Source organism: Cynara cardunculus (assembly GCF_001531365.2).
Source record: "Cynara cardunculus var. scolymus isolate 2C chromosome LG 1, CcrdV1, whole genome shotgun sequence".
Classification (NCBI taxonomy): Eukaryota; Viridiplantae; Streptophyta; class Magnoliopsida; order Asterales; family Asteraceae; genus Cynara; species Cynara cardunculus.
Genome location: NC_037528.1, coordinates 8,202,858 through 8,224,598, shown reverse-complemented (window position 1 = coordinate 8,224,598; position 21,741 = coordinate 8,202,858). Strand labels below are relative to the sequence as shown.

General features: G+C 30.5%; 2 protein-coding genes across 2 annotated transcripts; one reads left to right on the top strand and one right to left on the bottom strand.

Annotated features, from left to right (window-relative positions):
- Positions 1-9,179: 9,179 nt before the first annotated feature.
- On the top strand, positions 9,180-11,172 carry LOC112508874 (pentatricopeptide repeat-containing protein At2g32630). The gene has a single exon (XM_025113693.1). The coding sequence runs from the start codon at positions 9,260-9,262 to the stop codon at positions 11,090-11,092; it is 1,833 nt and encodes a 610-aa protein (XP_024969461.1). The 5' UTR covers positions 9,180-9,259; the 3' UTR covers positions 11,093-11,172.
- Positions 11,173-12,259: 1,087 nt separating this feature from the next.
- Positions 12,260-17,026, bottom strand: LOC112529430. Its single transcript, XM_025140713.1, has 10 exons — positions 16,546-17,026; positions 16,089-16,246; positions 15,697-15,770; positions 14,583-14,637; positions 13,844-13,918; positions 13,648-13,721; positions 13,531-13,579; positions 13,300-13,384; positions 12,716-12,778; positions 12,260-12,396 (listed from the first exon to the last, which is right to left on the bottom strand). Exons 1-10 carry the CDS (start codon positions 17,024-17,026, stop codon positions 12,260-12,262), a joined length of 1,251 nt encoding a protein of 416 aa, XP_024996481.1.
- Between the last annotated feature and the right edge of the window lie 4,715 nt (positions 17,027-21,741).

Genomic DNA, 21,741 nt, shown 5'->3' with positions numbered 1-21,741 from the left:
TGTATATTTTATTAAAAGAAGTAGTCAAATATTAAAAAAACAATAAAGAGTGGTGTTGGTGTTGGTGTTGGTGTTACCCAAAAACAGGGTTGGTAAGGGTTACAAATTACAATACATGTATATATAAATAAGTTGGGAGAACTGTAGGTGGATGTATATATTTCATCATAGTACAGACTTCTCAGTCTCGACAACTTAATTTCTCTTGGAATACAAAAGCCAGCCTAATTTGTACACATTTACACATTCTCATCTTCAAAGCCTCTCCCCACCAAAACAAGATAGGTAAAAGTTGTAAAATTTAACCCAATAAGAACTCACCATTGCCATAAAGATACTATTCTTTTCCTGTATATCATCTCTTTTCTTTTTTCTTTCTCTCTCTCTATATCTATCTCCACTCACACATATATAGTGGTCATTTATATGTATATATACATATATATGTAGAGAGAGAGAGAGAGAGGGAGGGAGGGTAGCAAGCTTTGAAGATATCACTTGTAGATATAGAAATGGAAATGGAAGAAAGCAACAGAAGCAGTAGCAGAAACAACAAGAACAGCGGCTGCGATGGTGGTGGTGGTGGCGGCAGTGGGGATGGACACGAGCAACACACGTGCAACAGAACATTTGGAGAGAAGTGTAGCCATATAGCAAAGAAACAAAGGGCTAAATTCTATATAGTAAGGCGTTGCATAGCCATGCTTGTATGTTGGCATGAGAAGGAAAAATAACACCCTCCCCCTCTCTCTCTCTCTCTCTCCCTCTCTCCTTCTCAAGGCTATAAGATATATGCTTATTTATTATCTTTAATTTCCCCCCTTTTCTTTATTGATTTTACTAGAAAATATTTCATCCCACCATGTTCTTTTTTACTATACACAAATTCACTAAAAGACACTCTTTAGTTCCTATAAATTTCAGATCTGTTGATGTGTGTTCATTTGTGGGTTTTCTGCAAAATAATTGTTTGGGTTCATGTTTTCATGAAACTAAGACAAACCCCACACACACACACACACATACACACACATATATATATATATATATATATATATATAACATTTGACAGTCCTAACCTAAATGTTACAGAACTAGAATGGTATCATTAGGATTCATCTTTAATAAATAGCGCAACTATTATTCAATTAATTTTTAGGTTTTCTACATTAAAGCAGATTCTTTTATTTTTATTTTCAGAATGGCGAACAATTATTTGGAAAGAAGGGAGTAATTCTTTTTTTTTTTTTTTGGATTACTTTTAGGGTTTTGTCAAGAATCTCTTGGAATTTGTGTGTGATATTTGTCTTACATTTTGTTATTATAGTTAAGTCTTGATTCTGTTGTTAATAAGTGGTTTTTGGAAAGACAGAACAAATTGGTTTTTTGCTGATAATTTTTTTTGTATCTATTAATATTAAAATTTATATTTGGGGGTAGCTTTTTTAAATGAAAATTAATCAGTTCCATTTAATTTGCTGGGAATAACTAAACTTCAAGTAGTCATGAGATTATATAATTAAAGTTAATTGACATTCTAAGATTCTCATGAATTATATATTATTGGATGGACTTTTGGGGGTCAACTAATATATACTTATGCACTGAAATTCACATATGAATATTTTTCTTTCTAACTTTTGACAAAAAAAATTATTTTATATAAATTGTTAATATAATGATAGACATGTAAGGTTTTGCTTTTATGATTTCTTATCTTGCTCTTAATACTTGTTTATACTTCACATAATTTATCATTTTTATTTGATTTATTAATTAAAATCTGGGTGAAGTTTAGACAGATCTTTTTTGCAAGTTAAAATAACGATTTGGTACACATTAACAAGATGCTCTTTATACAGTTCCATAATTAAATCTATTCTAGTTTTATAATTCGAGAAATGGATATATAAGCTTCTAATGATATTCCTTCTTTATATGGAAATTCTAAGCAAATAAACTAGAAATTGACTAATAAAACGGAATTAAAATCAACATTAGATCATCAAAACCCTAATATTACTTCTATATAGACAATGTACTACCTGAATTATAAATGCATATGTACTATGATATATTAAGACAATAATATATATATATATATATATATTTTGAAAATATATTTGGTGGTGTTACAAAGAATAGTCCATTATATATGTTGCTAATAGTTCTTCACAATTTGCTTGAGCTATGCTTCAATGAGATAATTTTTTCCGGTATCTTTTAAAACAGATAAGCTTTATTAGCAATAATTAGTATATGTAATTTTTTGGTCATTCACTGTGTACTATTTATTTTAACTGTAAACAACTCGAATTTGTATGTTGCGTAGTTGCACAAACTATGTATGCACACGTGCAAGCTTCATGATTGTTTGCGAGATTCGTGTGATTGTTGCCAAAAAAGATTAAATTTGAGGGAGACAACCTTTATGGCCCTTAACATGACATCCATGTCTTTTCTTCTAACGGGGGAAAAAACAATGACCCGATGGTGCGAACATTATGTGTGTTCGTTGGATGGTGTGGGAAAAAGGGGAACCAGGGTGTGGATGGGCCGGAGAGAAGTCGAGCTAGGATAAGGTATCATTTAATCAAATCGAGTTGATTTGTTTATTTTATTCATGATATTTATGATGTTTTTTAATAAATAAAATGTTCATCTTAAAAAAATTTGTAACAATAAACCATTACAGTACAAAATTTTCTAATGAATTAAAATATGTGAAAATAAAATTATGTTTTTTCTTAATCTCCCAAAACATGTTAATTAGGGTTAAGTGCTTGTTTATTTTCCTTCTCGTTATTCTTTCTAGTCCATGAAAATCGAACAAAATAAAACCCAATAACATCAGAGTTGAAACCAATATTTTCTTTTTGGATCTTTTTCATATATAAAATATTGTATCGAATTTTGGAAATAGAATATAATAAAAAAGTAATTCAAAAAAAATGGCGTATAATTAAATTGGTAGAACGATGTGATTCTCCAAGGAGACAAAATTATTCCAACATTTGCATCAAACATTTCAAAATGAAATCGGGTGGGGTAGATCAAAAGATTCTCTTTCTCTGTTTGGAGATATGAAATGAGAAGTTTAAAAAGGCAAAAAGTATATTCAAGAGTTTGGGGTCTATTTGTTAGTAATTTAACGAAATTAATGAGAATTACAATTTATTAGTCAATTATATAAGACTGTTTGGTAGTACTTTAATGATATAAAAAGTGGGTTATTCAGTAAGCTTTTAAATAGAGCTTTATGAAGAAAGCCAAGTGTTTTTCAAACTTACCCTCCTAATTAACAAAACACGTTTATTTTACTATAAAACAAATGACTTTTACCCATAAAAATCACTCATTGGATCACCTAGAAAATGTTAATGGTTTGGTAGAATCCGATATTTTTTGAGAAAATACCAACGGATTATCTAGAGAATACATGGGTAATCTATAATGGTTTTGAATTATCCACCAACTTTTCTGATGGTTTTATGAGGAATCACCATTTAGCAACGGATTTTCTAGGCAAAAGTTTGTAGACAGAAGTCTTCCTTTTAGTATTATTCCATCCTTCAAATTAATCTATATAGAGAAATTAATGTACACGATTGACTTTATCCATATAGGACTTAATGAAAAACCAACATAATACTCTCTTAGTGAATCATGTGTTGTTTTATATGATGAGAAAAAAATTGACATAAAATGTTTCATATTGGAAAAACAATACATTGCAAAACACACACACACACACACATATATATATATAAAGGGGTTTATTTTACAAACCATAACTAATGCTTATATTAGGAAACATTCAAAATATTTATGAAAAATTATCATGTTTTATACATAATGATTGAAATATATATGGAAGATGACAAGTTTATTCATTATGATTAAGATTTTATATTAGAAGATAAAATGGAATCAAGTATTTATCATAATAGATGAACGGCTAATATTGGTTTGTATGATTTATAAGAATTATATGGTTTGTAAAATAAACCTCTTATATATGGGAAAACACCAAAAAATGAAAAATAAGGAAAATCCTGATAACTATTTATCTGGACGGTATGCACATGTACATACAAGTAACTAAAATTGTTACTTGGTTTTTACATGTGCGGATGTTATGCACACGTGCATACCGGTCAAAAAATTGTTTACAAATTATTTATATGCACATGTGTATATCTTCTACATGAATTGTTATCAAGTTGTTCCTTAGTTTTTTTTTTTTTTTTATGGTTTTTCCCTGAACCCGATCATATATACACCTTTTTGTGTGCTACTCATATTATTACAGTCATGCACACACACACACACACTCATATATATATATATATATATATATATATATATATATGATCCAATGGATATGATTGAAAATGTGTTTATAATTGTACTGTTTTTGTACAAAAATATCACATCTATTTTTTTTTAAATGAGGAGCAGGGAAATGCAACCGAACTAGTTTTAAAGTTAAACAATTTACATCAACAAAACGACCATTTTATTATCTTCAACTTGACATGAATACACACACACACACACACACACACACACTTTTTCATCAGTTTTTCTTGGGCAATTCGGTTCTCCTTATTTTTGGTTCTTCATTTATCTCTCTCTCTCATACACACACATATTGGAAATCATACAAAGCCATCAAAAACTTAGAAACTGGGAAGTCAATTTCATGTGTTGTTTCATAGATGACAACAAATGTGAAAACCAAACCCATGAAAATAAATCAAAAGCATCCAATGAGTTTGATTTTAATCTATAATTTATATTGTTCCATTGTTTTGTTCTTGTGTGCAAGTATGAGTGCGTGGTTCGTGTATAAACATTTCCTTTCATGAGCAAAACATTTTTTTGATGAAACAACCTATTTGAACAATGTATATTCACATATTCCGTATCATTTATGAAACACGTACACACTAAACTTTTTCACAATTTCTAAACTTTTACACTGTTTATATATGATTTGCCCTGTATATATGATATCAAATACGGACCACTAAAACGTTACAAACCTTACAAACCAATATTGTCTGTTGTTCAAATTATCAATGATCTGGATTATAATGGTCCCATAGTTTACTCTCAACCTCATCATAAATTGATTTCATGACTGCCTAGAAATTTCAGTACACACAAAATCTAGGGTCAACATAGGTTTGCAATGTTTGTAATATTTGCATGGTTTACCAATAATCAAATACAAACCTAATAAATGTTACAAACCTGTGAAAATCAACCAAAACCATTTAATAAGTTAGGTTTTAAGTTATGATTTATATTGCTTCATATAATTTGTTATGTGTTTCATATATAGACATATTTTCGTGTTTTTTTTTTCTAAATGTAAAACAGTTATGAACATCTCATATATGAAACAACATTGTATGAATACTAAGGAAAACATAAACCTTTTTTATAAGTTTGTAATATTTATTAGGTTTATATTTGATTTTTTTGTGTTCTTTGAATTTTGACAAGTAAATTACTATGGTCAAGATCTTGGGATCTTATCGGTATATATGATTTAATTTACATGTCGATAGCATATGAATTTTCCCATGTCATGTTATAGGTAAAATGTTGGTGTATTGAATTTAAGAAGCCTGTAAATCGACCGCACGCTTGTGTAGAGAATTAATATTCATGTCAGTTCATCAATTAATGCACATGCATAATGCCACATATGCATCCCGTCAATGTGGTATCCTATCCCTTATTTTTATGAATATCAATGAAGATAAAATCGCCAAGTCACCCGAAATAAACTATTCATACAGTATAAAAAAATATAATTATACCTTTTTTTTCTAATTTACTACCAACAATACGTTAATATATTCATATTTTCACCAAAATTCTCATCAATTATACATTATTCATTTAAAATATAATTTCACATCAGCTTGTTTATAAACCTTGTATAAGCATTAAGAATATTTATTAAATGAAAACTTTATGATTAAATTAATTATGTCAAAATATGTGATAAAAAAGATTTATGGAAATAATAAAATAAAATAACACAAGGAAACTTTGGTAAAAATAAATAAAAAGAGGGTTGAACCAATCATTGTTTACATGTTACAAATAGGATTTTTTTTTCACATGAAGAACCAAAAAGATCATATGGAATGCACCCAAATCTATGACTAGTCAATTTCCACCAATTAATTTCAGAAATCTTTTGCATATTTCAGTCTCCAATAACACTCAGATTTTAGAATATGCCACCACAAAATGTAAAATGGTTAAAATTGTACGGAAATAAATCTTTGAAAATACCATTTTTGGCATTTCTGTTTTAACGGATTCTTGAGGATTTTCTTTAAGAAGGAAAAAGCAGAGTTTAAAATTTTAAAAATTTGAAGAACTCTCTGATTGATAATGATTATCATGAAATACAGAGAGAGGCGGATTTTTTTTATTATATTTCGTCAATAAAAAACTTTGAAATTTTATGTTTATGAGAAATGAATAATATTTATTAAATGTGTGAAATATATTAATATAATTAATGTTGTAATCTTCAAATAGAGAAACTGTTGGAGATTAATGTATAATCTTTTTGGGAGATTTTGAAATTTGATTTTTCATCTTGGAGGAATTTTGAAAAATCTGTTGGAGATGGTAGATGTTCGTAAGGGTGTTCATGGGTTGGGTTGATCGGGTTGAAGACATTTGAACAACTCAATCCAATGCTTGCGGTTTGAAAAATCTTAACTCAACCCAACTCAAACAAAAGTGCAACCCAACCCAGCTCAACACAAACCGTACGGGTTGGTCGGGTTGATACTTTGGTACATTAAAATATTCTTCTAACATTGAATATGTTATTTCTCTACTCATAATTTCTTTTTCATCATAAACCATTTGATACAGTTTATCTATACTTCTTACATATATCACATTCAGTTAATTTTCTTAATTTACGTATATATGTTTACAGTTAGTGAACATATATATGAATGAGTTATATAAATATGTGAATAGACTGAAAAGATGTGTATATGAAGAGCATACGTGATAGTGTAATTGTCATATATATATATATTAATAGAAATTCAACAATCATATTAAATCCAATAAATAAAAGGATATTAGGTTCATCGGGTTGGGTTTGGTTCAATAGTAACCCAATATCAACTCAATACCTACGGTTTAAAAAATTTACAACTTGATTAGACAACGGGTTACTTCATGTTGAATTATTTCACGTTGGGTTGAGTTTGGTTGATCGGGTTTTTTAGCACCCCTAGATGTTCGTCTCACATCTATTTATGGGACTCTCAATAATCCATTAGAACATCTTCAAAAATTCTCAAAAATTAAGAATTGAATGTCATAATCTCTTAAAAAATATGTTTATCTCCGACAATTTTTCCCTTTTAAAAATTACAATATTAATTATTATTAAAATAATAAATATAACTCATAAAATATTACTTGTCTCTCGTGAGCATTTAGTTTCACAGCTTCTCATTGATAGAAATAATAAAAAGTAATCTTTTTTATTAAGTAATTATTTTCGGAGAGCTTTAATTATTTTCTCTTTCCTACTTTCTTCTTTTTAAAAAAGGTTTTGCAGAATCAATTAAAACACAAATCTCTACAATTTTCATTTTAGAGAATATGTTGAAGATGTTTTTAAGTATTACTGCAATGTCACTATTTGAACAAATAGTTGTTCAGTGTTTGAAATATAACACTTTAGTATTTTGTAGATGTTAAAATTGATTTTTGTAATTTTGATAGTATTGAAAGAGGTATAAGAAACTGGTTTTGGACTATAGAGTCAGATTCATATGAGAATAATACATATTTAAGAAAATAAGAGAATAGTCGAATCATGTGTGATTTTATACTAACATCACATAAAAAATCACACGTGATTCACACGACCTTGCCACACTGCCATAGGGTTGCCCGCACACATTTTTGGCCGTTCATATAAAATCACATGTGATATTGTACGTAATTTGATCATTTTCTTATTTTCTTAAATATGTATCATTCTTGTATGAACATAACTCTTGGAATATATGTATCACCTAAATGAATGTAAGTGTACAAAACATGTATATCAAGAAAATAAATAAATGTATGTTTTAATCATGTTCGACTTGACTTCGATTGATGTCAAAAATTATAAATCAAACCGGTTTGAAATTTTTCTCAAAATCAAATTAGAACAATACGCGTATTTAACGTTAATGGCGTGAAATGGACTAAATTAGAACAATACAAACATTTTGGGGTCCAATTGCAAAAAAAGAATTATATAAGATTTATGAGGAGTCATTTCAGCTCAGAAAACTGAGCACCCAAACATAAGACAAGGACATGAACAGGAAATTAATGAGATATTTAACTTCATATGATCCATGTTTTATATATGCTTACACTAAAACCAACATCTTTTACTACTGTTTCTAATTCTCTTTAAGGAATCCTTTTGAGATTGCATCTTTCTTTATGTACTATATCACTTTCTTTTTCTTTTATTTTACAAATTATAATCTACAGCACACACTAATATTCTAGAAAGTAGTGTAGTGGGGTTACATATATTCTTACATGGTATCAGAGTCAAAATCTATCATCCATGACATGTTTGCATGGGATTTGACACTATGCAATGTCTTTGCCCGTCTATCTTTCATGGAAGGGGTCGTGTTAGAGTCTCAAGTCAACTAGACTTGCCAGTTTCTCTACAATACATGTTGAAATCTCATTATCTACTCAAGGGCTCTTTTGAAAAATAGTCTAATGTGATTTCACGCAAATGTAGCAGTTCCAAATTGATATTAGAACGGAAAGGGTGGTAGACTAGATCCCATATACTAAAACGGATTATATCGCTTAATACATGATAAAGTTTTCTGTTTTAGTTAGCGTTTTTGTTTGAATCGGATTAAAACCAAATGATATCACAAATAGTACCATCGAACACATATTTAATCGTCATTCAAGTACATACTTATTTATACAGAAATTGAATAAAAAAATGAATTTATTTAATTTATTTTGTAATTAAAAGAGTTGAAATTGGGCCACAAGTCCATAATTTTCATCGGCCCACTCGTAGGGAATAAAAGCCCAGAGAGAGTTCCCTTCTTCTTCAAAGAACATATGATATCAGCGGCCATTATCAGGTCAGGTATGAGATCGAACCCAATCATGGCCAAATTTCCCAAGTAACTGGGTATCTTCTTCAACCCTAAACATGCCTACCAAAACCCTATTAGCAGCATTCAAGAAATCCATCCCCAAAGTTCCAACTCCATTAAACTCCGACCAACGAACCGCCAATCTCATTTCCAAATCTATAATAACTTCACAATCTTTCCAGTTTCCCCTCACGTCTTTAAACCCAAATATCATACACCTCGTCCTCTCAAACACGCACATTCCACCTCAATCTTGCTTCAATTTCTTCAATTCCCTCCAACCCAAAAAATTGAATCTTATCGAACCATACATTACACTTTCTTGTCGCCTTTACAAGTCCAAGGATTTTGTTCTTGCTAAGGACATCTTGAATCAATTAGCCATTAACAATGGTATCCAGCAGCCTATACAAAAAATTACGTGTTTCGTTAACGAGAGTTGTGTTAGTGGATTCAGTAAGGTTGTTGTAGCGAAGTTATTGGATACTTTGTTCCGTGTTTACGCTGACAACCAGAGGTTTGAAGAGAGCTTGGAGGTTTTTGATTACATGAAAAGTAAGGAGTTCAGTAAGATTGATGATAGATCATGTATGGTTTTTCTTCTTGCCGCAAAGAGATGTGAGAAGTTTGAATTGTTGTCGGAGTTCTTCCGTAAAATGGTGGATTCGGGAGTCATGATAACGGTGTATTCATTGACAATTGCAGTCTCGGCGATGTGTAAGCTTGGGCAGAATTCTGAGGCAAAAGAATTGATGGACGAAATGATTACAAAAGGGGTTAGACCAAATGCGAATACATATAATGCTTTGATCGATGCCCATCTAAAGAAATCAGAATATAGGGAAGTAGAGATGATTCTGGATTCAATGAAGAGGGAAGGAGTTTCTTACTCCGTAGCAACTTATACGCTTTTAATCGAGTTAAGTTTGATGATGGGGAAAATTGAGGACGCAGAGAAGGTGTTTGATGAAATGCTTTTAAAGGGTATAACTCCTGATGTTTATGTGTATACTTCAATGATTAGTTGCAACTGTAAGTTTGGGAAAATGAAGAGGGCCTTCGAGTTGTTTGATGAATTGACTGAGAAAGGCCTTCTCCCAAATATCCACACTTACGGAGTGTTGATCAATGGTGTATGCAAAGCAGGGGAGATGAAAGCTGCTGAAGTTTTGTTGATTGAAATGCAGAGTAAAGGTCTAGATGTGAATGATGTCATAATCAACACATTGATGGATGGGTATTGTAAAAAAGAAAATGTTGATGATGCAATTAAGTTGCAGAGTTTAATGGAGAAGAAAGGCTTCAAACCTTCATTCATTTCCTACAATATCATCGCTACTGGTTTGTGTAAAGCAGACCGGCTCGAGGAAGCAAAGACATTGTTGTTTCAAATGGCGGATAATGGCATCGCTCTAAATACACAAACTTACACCACTTTGATCGATATATTCTGTAAGCAAGGGGATTTCAGTGAAGCTAGACGAACGCTTATGGAGATGGAGAGTAAGGGGGAGAGACCAAATGTTGTGACATATAATGCTTTTATTGATGGGTATTGCAAGAAAGGGTTGATGAAGGAAGCTCATAAGGTAAGAAGTGAAATGGAAGACAAAGAGGTGATGCCTGATGTTTACACTTTCACTTGTTTAGTACATGGGGAATGTATGGCTGGGAGAGTTGATGATGCAATGAAGCTGTTTGATGAAATGCCACAAAGAGGTTTTGTTAGAAATGTGATAAGTTATACAGCTATGATTGCTGGGTTATCGAAGGAGGGAAGATCAGAAGAAGCTTTCAGGCTGTATGATGAGATGAAAAATGCAGGTATTTTGCCTGATGACACCTTGTACTCTACCCTTGTTGGGAGTCTTCATAGTTTTAGGGGTTAATTACCATAAAGAAAGAAAACATATTTAACTTTGTATACCAACAAATATTCTTACATAATGAAGCAATTCGATCACCTCTTCGGATTCGGCACCAGTTTTCTAGTGGGTAGATTGTGTACCCAAATGAAATAATTTTTGTGTCACATTCTTTTTGAAGATCCAACTTTTAAAACTTTATTTAGCGGGTGTTTGGGATTGCTTATAAAAACAACTTATTGATTTATTCCAGTATGACACCAGTAATAAGCACTTTTAAATGTTTGGATAAACAGCTTATACCGGTAATAAGGAGTTTTTGTAGAAAGGCACAAGTTGTTTCAAATAAGCAATCCTAGACACCTTAAATCCTATAACAAACTTCATAAACGATTTAGGGTCCTACCTTATAACCTGCAAATACTGACGTTTCTTCTTCAATCATTATTTGAATCTGAAAAAATAAACTATTGCTTTCGTTTTATAGGTTTGTTGTGTTTTGCTATTGATCTGATGATATATCGAGAAATAAATTGTATGTCTTTTTCGTTTTACAAGTGTAAGAACTACTTATTTGTTCAAAAAACGTCGAGGAACTTTTTTTTGGAAAAAAGGTGAAATAGTGGAAGTCCGTGTTTTTTAACAAATGTCGAGGAACTGGACCACTCAAAATATGGAAGTCCGTGTTTTTTCGATTTCGGTAAGTTGAAAGATTTATTTGTTCTGTTTCAAAAACTGAAATAATTATTCGTTCAAGAAAATGTCAAAAAACTCAATCGCTTAAAGTATGAACATCCGTCAGGTCTTTGAAAAGCCTTTTCCAAAACATATATGCATATATACTTGGGAGCCACTTTCAAGGAAGTGAAGTGAAAGTTATCCCCACTAAGATACTCCAATCATCCCAAGTCAGTCTTAAAATTAATTCTGACTTCTTTGGCCTTTGCCATCAAATTCCTAGCAAGGGTTACTCACATCCAATATGTAAAATCTTAAGAGATTGAACACACCATAATAAGACAAGTATTTTTATTCATAATGAAATCTAGAGGTCTGTTTCGATTTATTCTTGAAATTAAGACGATCAAGATATCATAAGCATTCAATCTTAGCTAGATAGAAGTAAGAAAACATATGCATGGTTTCAATTATTTGCTACAAATTGAAGGATGCATTGCAGTCACACACTGATCATCTTTTCAATCGGGATATATAAGACTGGTGTCTGCTCTTGATTAAGTTCCACCACTTCTTCTTGCTCTTCTTTTTCTCTTCCTTCTTATCCACCTCCTCCTTCTCATCCTCCTCATGTCTGGATGGTGGCAACTCTGTTGAAATCCAAATTCAAAACCAAGTATATTTGATAAGCACCATTTGCAGGCAGATTATTGATGGTGACTTCTTTAGATTACGTACACCAGGTTTTCAAGCCATCTTTCTTTTACATGGTATTTTCCCTCCAATATATGTTGCCATAACATTATCTTGTCAATGCTAAACAGAATTCTAACGCACACGAAAACCTCAAATTTGTTCGATTATAAATGCCAACTTCTTAGACAAATATCTGAAGAAATCCTTTTTCAAACATAATGCTGGAATAGGAATATAATTAACATGACAGATAGTAACTATTAGTATACTTACCTTCTTGATCAGCAGGATAGATCGGGTTGTAGTGTACTTCAGCCCAGTAACTCAAGAAAACAACTGTATAAAACAGAAAGAAAAAGCCACTTTTGTAGTTACGTCTGATTTTACTACGAAAAAGGAATTTAAGAAACATGATATAGCATGTATAGGAATTTCTAGCATGCAAAGGATGGGATAAAATATGCGTATATAGCTAGATACGATATGATAAGTAAAAGAGGGACAAACCAGATACGATTAATTGAATGGAAGCGCAGTGTAATTCATATTCGTTAAATGAAGCATGGGAAAACCCTTAACCAGTATAATAAATAGAGATATGATCAACTGTTCAGTTACCATCATGAGTTGAGCACACTCCTTTCCATGGTAAAGACTATAAACTAAATTCCCTTAGAAAGATACATGGATGGATAACGATATATAACAAGTCATAAGCTGTTACGTATATTAAGGAACAAAATAAGTTTATAAGAAACGAAGGGCGGGTTATATATACTCTGTGCAGACGCTTTTTTCACGAAATTTATACATACTCGTAAGAAATCTATTGAACTTAATAATGATCTACAAGTTACCTCTTTTCGACTTTAGGACCTTGGGAAGAATCTCAATGAAAATGGTATCTTTGAAAGAGGTTAGCACGAGGATTTTGACACCATACTGCATAAGAACATAAAGGAGTTGAATAAGTAAGCTAGCCCAAGCTCAAATAGACAAAGAAATTAGCAAACTCATGTTAGCTCTTAACCGATACATCAAAATTTTACTGTGTCTATTCTAATTAAGATGCAAAAAAAGAAACATACCGAATCTGCAGCTGCCTGCAAGGTGACATGATCTCCCCACTCTCCGTTCCTGCTCAAATATTGAAATTAACAAGTTGGAAAGGGAAAATGTGGCGGAAGGAAAAAGGTGCAACTTACATAGACATCTGACTCAAGTAGTCAGTATATGCCATCGGGACATATCCTTCATACATTTCTGGATGCGATTTAAGCTGAATCATGTACATCGATATAACATATCAGTAACCATAACCAATAATGAACAAAACCATAAAATAAAACAAAAATTCAAGAACAAATGTAGAGGTATGCATTATCATTCTGTGATGTTTACCTGCTTAACAACCTGCCGTCTCACAGATTCGTGATACTCTGGTGTGCGGTATAACTGATCCGATAAAGCACGGAACTGAAGTAAAAGTGTGCTATCACATGAGATGCATTATTCTCCGGTTTGGATTCATAAAAGTTGTAATTCAACAGATAAGCAAAACAATTTCAACAGATTGAAAATTTAGATCACACCTTATATAACACCCATAGAAAAACATGAATCTGAGTCCTAAATCTATGAATGTCTAAGAGATAACAGATGATTATATCAGAAATAAATAAACCCGGAAGGACTAGATATACAAAGTGTTTGGGCATGATACCTAATCAATATATAAGGTTCAAAAAACTGCGGACCCTAAGAATGTCATCAAGAATTTGATTTATTTGTTCAAAGCATCTAGTGATCTGGTGTACTTTCATGATAAAGAATCCAAGCAGAAGAAAACATATTGGTCTTGTCACCATTTCATTTGTGATCTCATTAATTGCAAACTAAGGAGGTAACAATTAACCTTCAAGTGGAGCACCAAAAGCAGCTAACTAGCCAGGAAAAGTGTTATTAGAAAGTTCTGTTGAACTAGCTTAGCTACCAAACCAGATACAATCTGATCCAGTCAACAAATAAACCGCATTGGTCTTTTTCTAATACATATTACTTTAAGATTTTATGATTTGTTGAAGCAGTAGTACTAGTAATTAATCCAAGATCATATGAAATGGATCAGGACGACACTGACCTGACAGTTACCATCACCTTCAACTTTAGACTCAACCAGGCCATATAATTCCAACCTGAGAACACCACAATTCCAACAGCAGTAAGAATGAAACTTCACATGGAAAAGCCAACAACCATTATATGTTTGTGTGTGTGGAGGTTAAATCCCATCCAGTATTATATTGGTTTTCTCTCTAACTTGTTACAAATTAAATTTCAGATATCTGGAAACCAAATCTAAGAATTTAATGCCATGGTTCTCAACATGTAAAGTGATGACATTTCTAACCATTCTATTTGCTTTACTGCTATCCAACTATTATACAAGAAAAGGAACATTGTAGTTGCAACTTCCAATAATGCGAAGGAATTAAATGGACAAAGGTTAACAAGTACAGTAATTGTTTTAGTACACTTTTGTCTAACTCTTAGTTTGCATATTCTCTTGACGAACAATGTTCTTATTGAATTTTAAAGTATAATTATCGGTTAACACGATCAATTAAAGTCAAACGGTTAAAAATGATATATTTGCAAATATAAACCAACTGTACTACACATTAGGGTATAAAAAAGGCTATTTACTCCAATATCTACTAATTGTGGGAGGATATATAGTCCAAACAATTTTCTTGTTTCAGCATAAATTTGTAAAGTCTACGAATTAAGATTTTATGGATTTTTTCTCCTTCGAAGGCATAAGCCCGATTTGTAACAACATGAACGTGACGATGAACTAGCTAGCAACCGTCGATTATAACAATTACAACAAAAATGTTCGCTGTCGATTAAGTTACATAATCCAATATTTTTAATTTTTTTAATAGAAGAACTTCAGAAAAGGAAGGGTGGTAGAGCCCTGATACTAAAACAGATGATTAAATTTCCATTGGTTTTAGTTCTTCATTCCTAACAAAGTTTTCCATTCTAGTTATTTCTGAAACATTTACAGCAAGGGTTTTGTGTGAGTTGGGTTAAACCGAATGACTTGTCTGTCACAAGTAACCATCGAGCAGTTGTCATCCAAGTACATAGTCATTCATACAAACATTGGATCATAAAATTATTTATTTTGGAAGAGTAAAAAATTTATTGGTCATTAAAAGATCAAGATGAACTGATCGATGTGATACCTATCCAGTAGTCTCTGATGATCAGAAGAAGCTTCATCCATGGAAGGTATATCTCCATTAATTTTTGGAGTATGCTGCAACATATATGAAATAGCTGAATCTAGTGAATGTATTGATGATTCATGTTAGATGACTGGATTAAAAGTTTGTCAAAATTGGTGTAAATGATATATGCATGACCGTGAAAGTATAACATAAATGACTAATAAATGTAACAGTATAACAAAATTTCTATCTATTTTGCTGTAACGGTAACAAAAAGTTGGGAATTGAGTCTGTTCTACTAATAAACTCCCGGTTTAGGTATCCTTTTTTATTATATTTTAGTATTAAGAAAACTCTTTCATTTGCTAGAAAAAAATTCGACTGAACGACATAAATTTTGCACTTACAGCTACGGGGGTAATTTCAGTTAGCCTCTTACCAACTTCCCCGTCAATCTGAGGTTCATCTTTGATCTCGAAAGTGTAAGAGTTCTCTTCCCAATCGCTAGGTTGGTTTTCGGGGCTGGAGGATGGAGCTGATGCTTCCAGTTGCTTTGTTTCATCACCTGCTATAATTAATAGCCAAAACGTAACCGTTATGAAGCAAAAAATGCTACCCAGAATGCAGATTTAGCTATCAACTATATATATATATACACACACACACACACACACACACATATATATCGACTTTTACTTGTAATCTAACAAATGTCTTTCACTAATAATAAAAACCCTAAAATGTTGCACCTGTATTCTGTTGCAAGTGAATTGAAGAGGTTTAAGAATGCAAAACAAGGCATGTTTCAATTCTTCTGTATCTTTTTCAGACTTATGCTGAGCTAGAGATCAAAAAGAAGCTCACCATAATAGTAGCTCGATGATGGTGGACCGTAATACCAATCTTGATAATTACCAGTGTATGCTTGGAATCGGCCCACTGGATACGATGGCTGCAGGTGTTCCTGTACTGCATTTGATGATACTGCTTGCAGGTTCTCCTCCACCGGATATGATACCTGCCGATGCTCCTGTATCGCATACGGTTGTACTTGCAGTTGCAGGTCCTCCTGTACCTGCATGTGCTCATGTACCGCATTCGATGATTCATTTCCATCTGCAATTGAGAGTTCCGATAGTCCGTTTTGAAGAGAGTTAACCCACATCTGACTGTCAACATTGCCATACTGGTTGTCTTGATAATAACTAGAGTTGTATGGTTGTTGATCATCACAGATGTTTCTATTGTGATGATAACCATAATCACCATAATAACCATAACTAAAGAATTGGTCGATATCATGATAACTAGGACCCCATTTTTCATCAGAATTTGGTTCCCACATTGTTGCCTTTCAGATTGGAAATTAATGGAGCGTAACCTGATGATGATATGTCAAAATACGACGATGATTTCAACAATAATGGAAGTGTATCCCCTGAAATTTAAAACTAGTTCAGGACTCAGTGATGGAAGTGCAAGAAAAAACAATATATGTTCTCTACTTGAGAATGAGAACCCAAATCTTCATAGAAAGAGCAGGCTTAACTATACAAGCTGTTGGAATTCTGATAGGATAACCAGAATGTTATATGTTTGGATCTCACATTTATGTATTTTCAAATGAATGCGTTAATGAACATGCCATAAATGTTTCACCTTTTTAGGTGTAATTCATGACTCTTTTAGAAGAATATATATATATGGGGGCAAATTAAGTATAAAAATGTTATAAATCCTTGAGAATCGATATAGAAAATTATATGATTTTTTTATTGAAGGCTATAATTTAAGATATTTTTTTAGTATGTTTGTTTTACGATGTGCTAGCCCCACATATATGTATTTCATTATTTACACATATTTTTTGTTTTACAATATGAAACAGAAAAAAAAATGTTTCATATGTAATTTTCATTGTGTGAACACAAATATATATAAAACAATACTTTAAAATCATAATCTTTGATAAAAAAAATATTTTTATATTTGTCGTCACTGGTTTATAACCTTATTTGATGTGTGTATATATATATATATATATGTATATATATATATATATAGAGAGAGAGAGAGAGAGAGAGAATGTGTGTGTAATAATTAAATGAGAATCACAAAAGAATTGATATAAAAAGATTTTTACATGATTTTTTTCCATCAAAAGTATGATTTAAGATATTGTTTAACATTTATTTTTTGTATTCACCTCGTGAAAAAATTACATATTAAACTTTCTTTTATTCACTTAGTGAAACAAAAAACTCACTTAAAAAATATTCAAATGGTGAAACAATATTTTAAATCTTGGTATTTAATAGAAAAAATCATGAAAAAAAATATTCTAAAATCAGTTCTCATATATTTATAACTTTCTTGTGGTATTATTTGATTTCGTCTTATATGTGTGTGACATGTTACCATAAAACTTATCATTTTTTTATGTAACTACTAACATTTTTGTAAGCATAAAGAATTAAACAAGTTTGAAGATAAATAATAAATATCATCAAAAGCCTATCGAGACATAATAACGTTATTTTCCTAGATTTATGTGTAACAAAAAAAATTACAATCTTTCTAACGACACACATATATAAGAACACTTTAAAATTAAAATCTTTAGACTTAGTTGGCCTCTTGTTGATCAAGAAAGTTAATTACCAAAACAGATGAAAAATACCGACTTTTTAGTGAACTTGAGAAGTTCAGAAAATTAAAATCTTAAAAAAAGAAGGTTTAAACAATCAAAAGAAACATGCAATCAATCGAATAATAACAGATAGAGAAAGACATAAGAGACTGTCATTATTGATTTTTAAAGAATCCTCAAACAACTTCAAATCATCACTCATGCGTTCTTCTTTAAATTAATCTAACATCCAATACAAAAAACAATGCAATCAAGTAGAAATGATTCAGTGGAAACAACAAAAACTGTATCACTTTCATACCCTTATTGTTAGGGCCTCACCACCATTTCTGATTGAACTTCTGAAAGTAAATCTAAATGGTCGCATATATGAAATGTGTGTATGTATAGCATGAATGACTCTACATATGTTGTTGATATATACATATAGGGAGATAGAGATAGAGATAGAGATAGAGAGAGAAGGGAGGATGAAAAATGTGAAGAGGTGAGATGATGATGAGGTGGTATACAAGTCATACATACAATGGGGCTCATAGAGTGGTCTTTCACGCCAAAGAACAAGAAAGTTGCCGGGCTTTATCTCTTTTTAATTTTAAAAAGCCACAAGAATGGCAAAAAAGTGGTGGTTTTATCGTTCATAAGAACCATAATATATTTTTTTTTTTTGAGTAAGTTGCATGTTTGGTCCATGTGGTATGCATGTTGTTATTGCAAAGGTCCTTAAATCATATTAATTGTATATATCGTCCTTGTGGTATGCATTTTGTTATGCCTAAGGTCCTTTCTTCTAATGTTGCCACAAGCATTGGCTTCGGTAACTGACCCACGTGCCACTTATATGATGGGAATTTTTGTTGATGAATTTGAAGCTCTTGTGCTCTTGATTTAAAGAGGTTTGTTATTTAGGTTGGGGAAGAATGAGATGGGAAGGAAGAATAGTGTAAAAGGACAAAATTGGCCCTCACCTGAGGGGCATGTAGCTTGGTTAACGGGCTAAGCGGGATGGCACCAAAAGAAGAGATAGTCCATAACAAATTGCGTTCCAAAAGAACTAGTCATAACAAATTGCATACCATAGGGACGATATTTGTAATTAATGAAGTTTAAAGACTTTAGTAGTAACAAGATGCATACCACAGGGACCACACATGTAACGAACTCTACTTTTTTCCTTTCAGGAAGCCATGAATTTGTCATGCTACATCACATTTTTTTTTTTCTCACACAATATTCCATAAATCTAGGTATCAAATTCAATCTCTTAATTTAAAATTTATAAATGGATCTCGTACTTATTTATTATATTTTAATATGCATATATATATATATATATATACTAAAAGCAAATTTATTTGCTTATATATTTAATAAAATTTGAGAACTGTTGAATGAATTTATTTTGTAACAAATGAATTTATTTTGTTACAAAATAAATTAATCCAAGGTAAATAAAGTTTGTTATTAAGGAAAATTGTTTTCATTAATATATACCATCAGTTTTTGAAACGCAAATTGAAACATAAACTATAACGATAATAAACAACATAGGGGTTGTTTATCAAATTTTTATAGGTTGTCACTTACCTCATGAGTAAGCATGCATGATAAAGAACAAGAATCTTACATGGTCTAAGACATAGCAAGAACCAATAAAATCTTACTCGATAAGTGAGGCATGAAATTCTTTTCTAGATATGTACATACATCAAAGTTGGTCTTTTCCTAAAAATTATCTGTAATTTTATTTATGATAAAGTTTTGGATATTTAATAATCGGTCATATAAGTATTTTACCAATGCAGATAATACAATCATCATAGGACAATAAAAATGGTATCACTTTTTGAAGTGTGAAAATAAATGTTTTTTTTTTCATATAGAATTTCAAGGTTCAAATTAATATATGATTTTAGAAAAACCTTTTCATGATTTTATCAAAGATTCACTCAAAATAAAGCAAGAGTCTTGTGTACCAAAAATAAGACTAAATATTTTCTTTAATTATAATAATAGTTGTCGAATAACAGTTTTGAACATGAAACTTTTTCAAATAAGGAATGTAACTGTTTTTCAAGAATATCATGAAATGAATGTGTATTAAGTATTTCAGAGAGAGATTTTAACTCAGAAGTTACTATATTTGTTAAATAATTAAGATATTATTAATAATGAGGAAAATAATGTAATAGATATAGACAATCATCCAAAATTAAAATCAAATTTCATAAGTGAAATTTAATTTCTATGTTTAATGAACATTTTTATATAAAAATGGGCTTTATTGTTGAACCATTGTAAAAATGTGTATGGAGTCCATTCGGGTAAATCATTTTTGAGGATGAAATTGATTCAAATACTGAATCTATTAAAAGGTTTTATTCTTTAGTGGTTTTTTTAAATATTCAAAGTTTATGCAGAAATATTAACTATAATGCTTTTTTTATCTAAGGTTTGAATTCGGTTAAAAAAATTTAAAAAAAAAAAACTTTATGCAGAAATCCATTTTCTAAGTGAACTTTTCTACATTTTACATCATTATATTTAATTATTTAATTTGCTTTATATTTCTTAATTTTTATTATTTTGCATATTTATTATATTAATATATTTAATCGTATATTAACTAAATATATCATAAAAGTACGTTTTTTCTATTGATAAATTGCACAATTATAATCGTCTTGTAAATATGTTTAAAATGAGCCTACGATTGATTTTATTTAATCTTATATTATTAAATACTAAAAATACTTACGACTTATTTTTAATAATTATACTTTATACCTTTAAACTTATTGATTAAATAAAATAGAAGGGTAAAACATGTAAGTTTTAAAAATAATTTGTACTCATGATATTTAATTATTTTTAAAATAAAAAAATATTTAATATTATACTATTTTAAACTTGATGAGACCATTGTCATTTTTATGTAAATTTTTTTACACTTTTGCATCCTTATACTTAACTATTTAATTTTTTTTATATCTCTTAATTTTTTTTATATCTTTATTATATTAAAAAAATATAATTGTATATTAATTAAAATATATGAAAAAATATGTTTATCTTTTTACAAACTACACCATTATAATCGTCTCGTAAATATGTTTAAAATAAGCTCAAGGAGAATATTTTTTTTATATAATCTTTTACTATTAAATATTAGTAGAAACGTATTCGCGTAATGCAGCGAGATACATCATGATTTTAATATTTCATTTTATTCTTTATCTCAGCTGATGTTATAATATGTTTATGTGATTTTGAGAAAGTGATGGTGTTTTTATTTTTGAATAAAATATATGTTTGAAGATATCATAAAAATTTGACAAAAATATATCGATATTAATATCAAATTAACTATTTAAAATTCCTTATTTTTTGTGTAATTTTTTAATTCAATA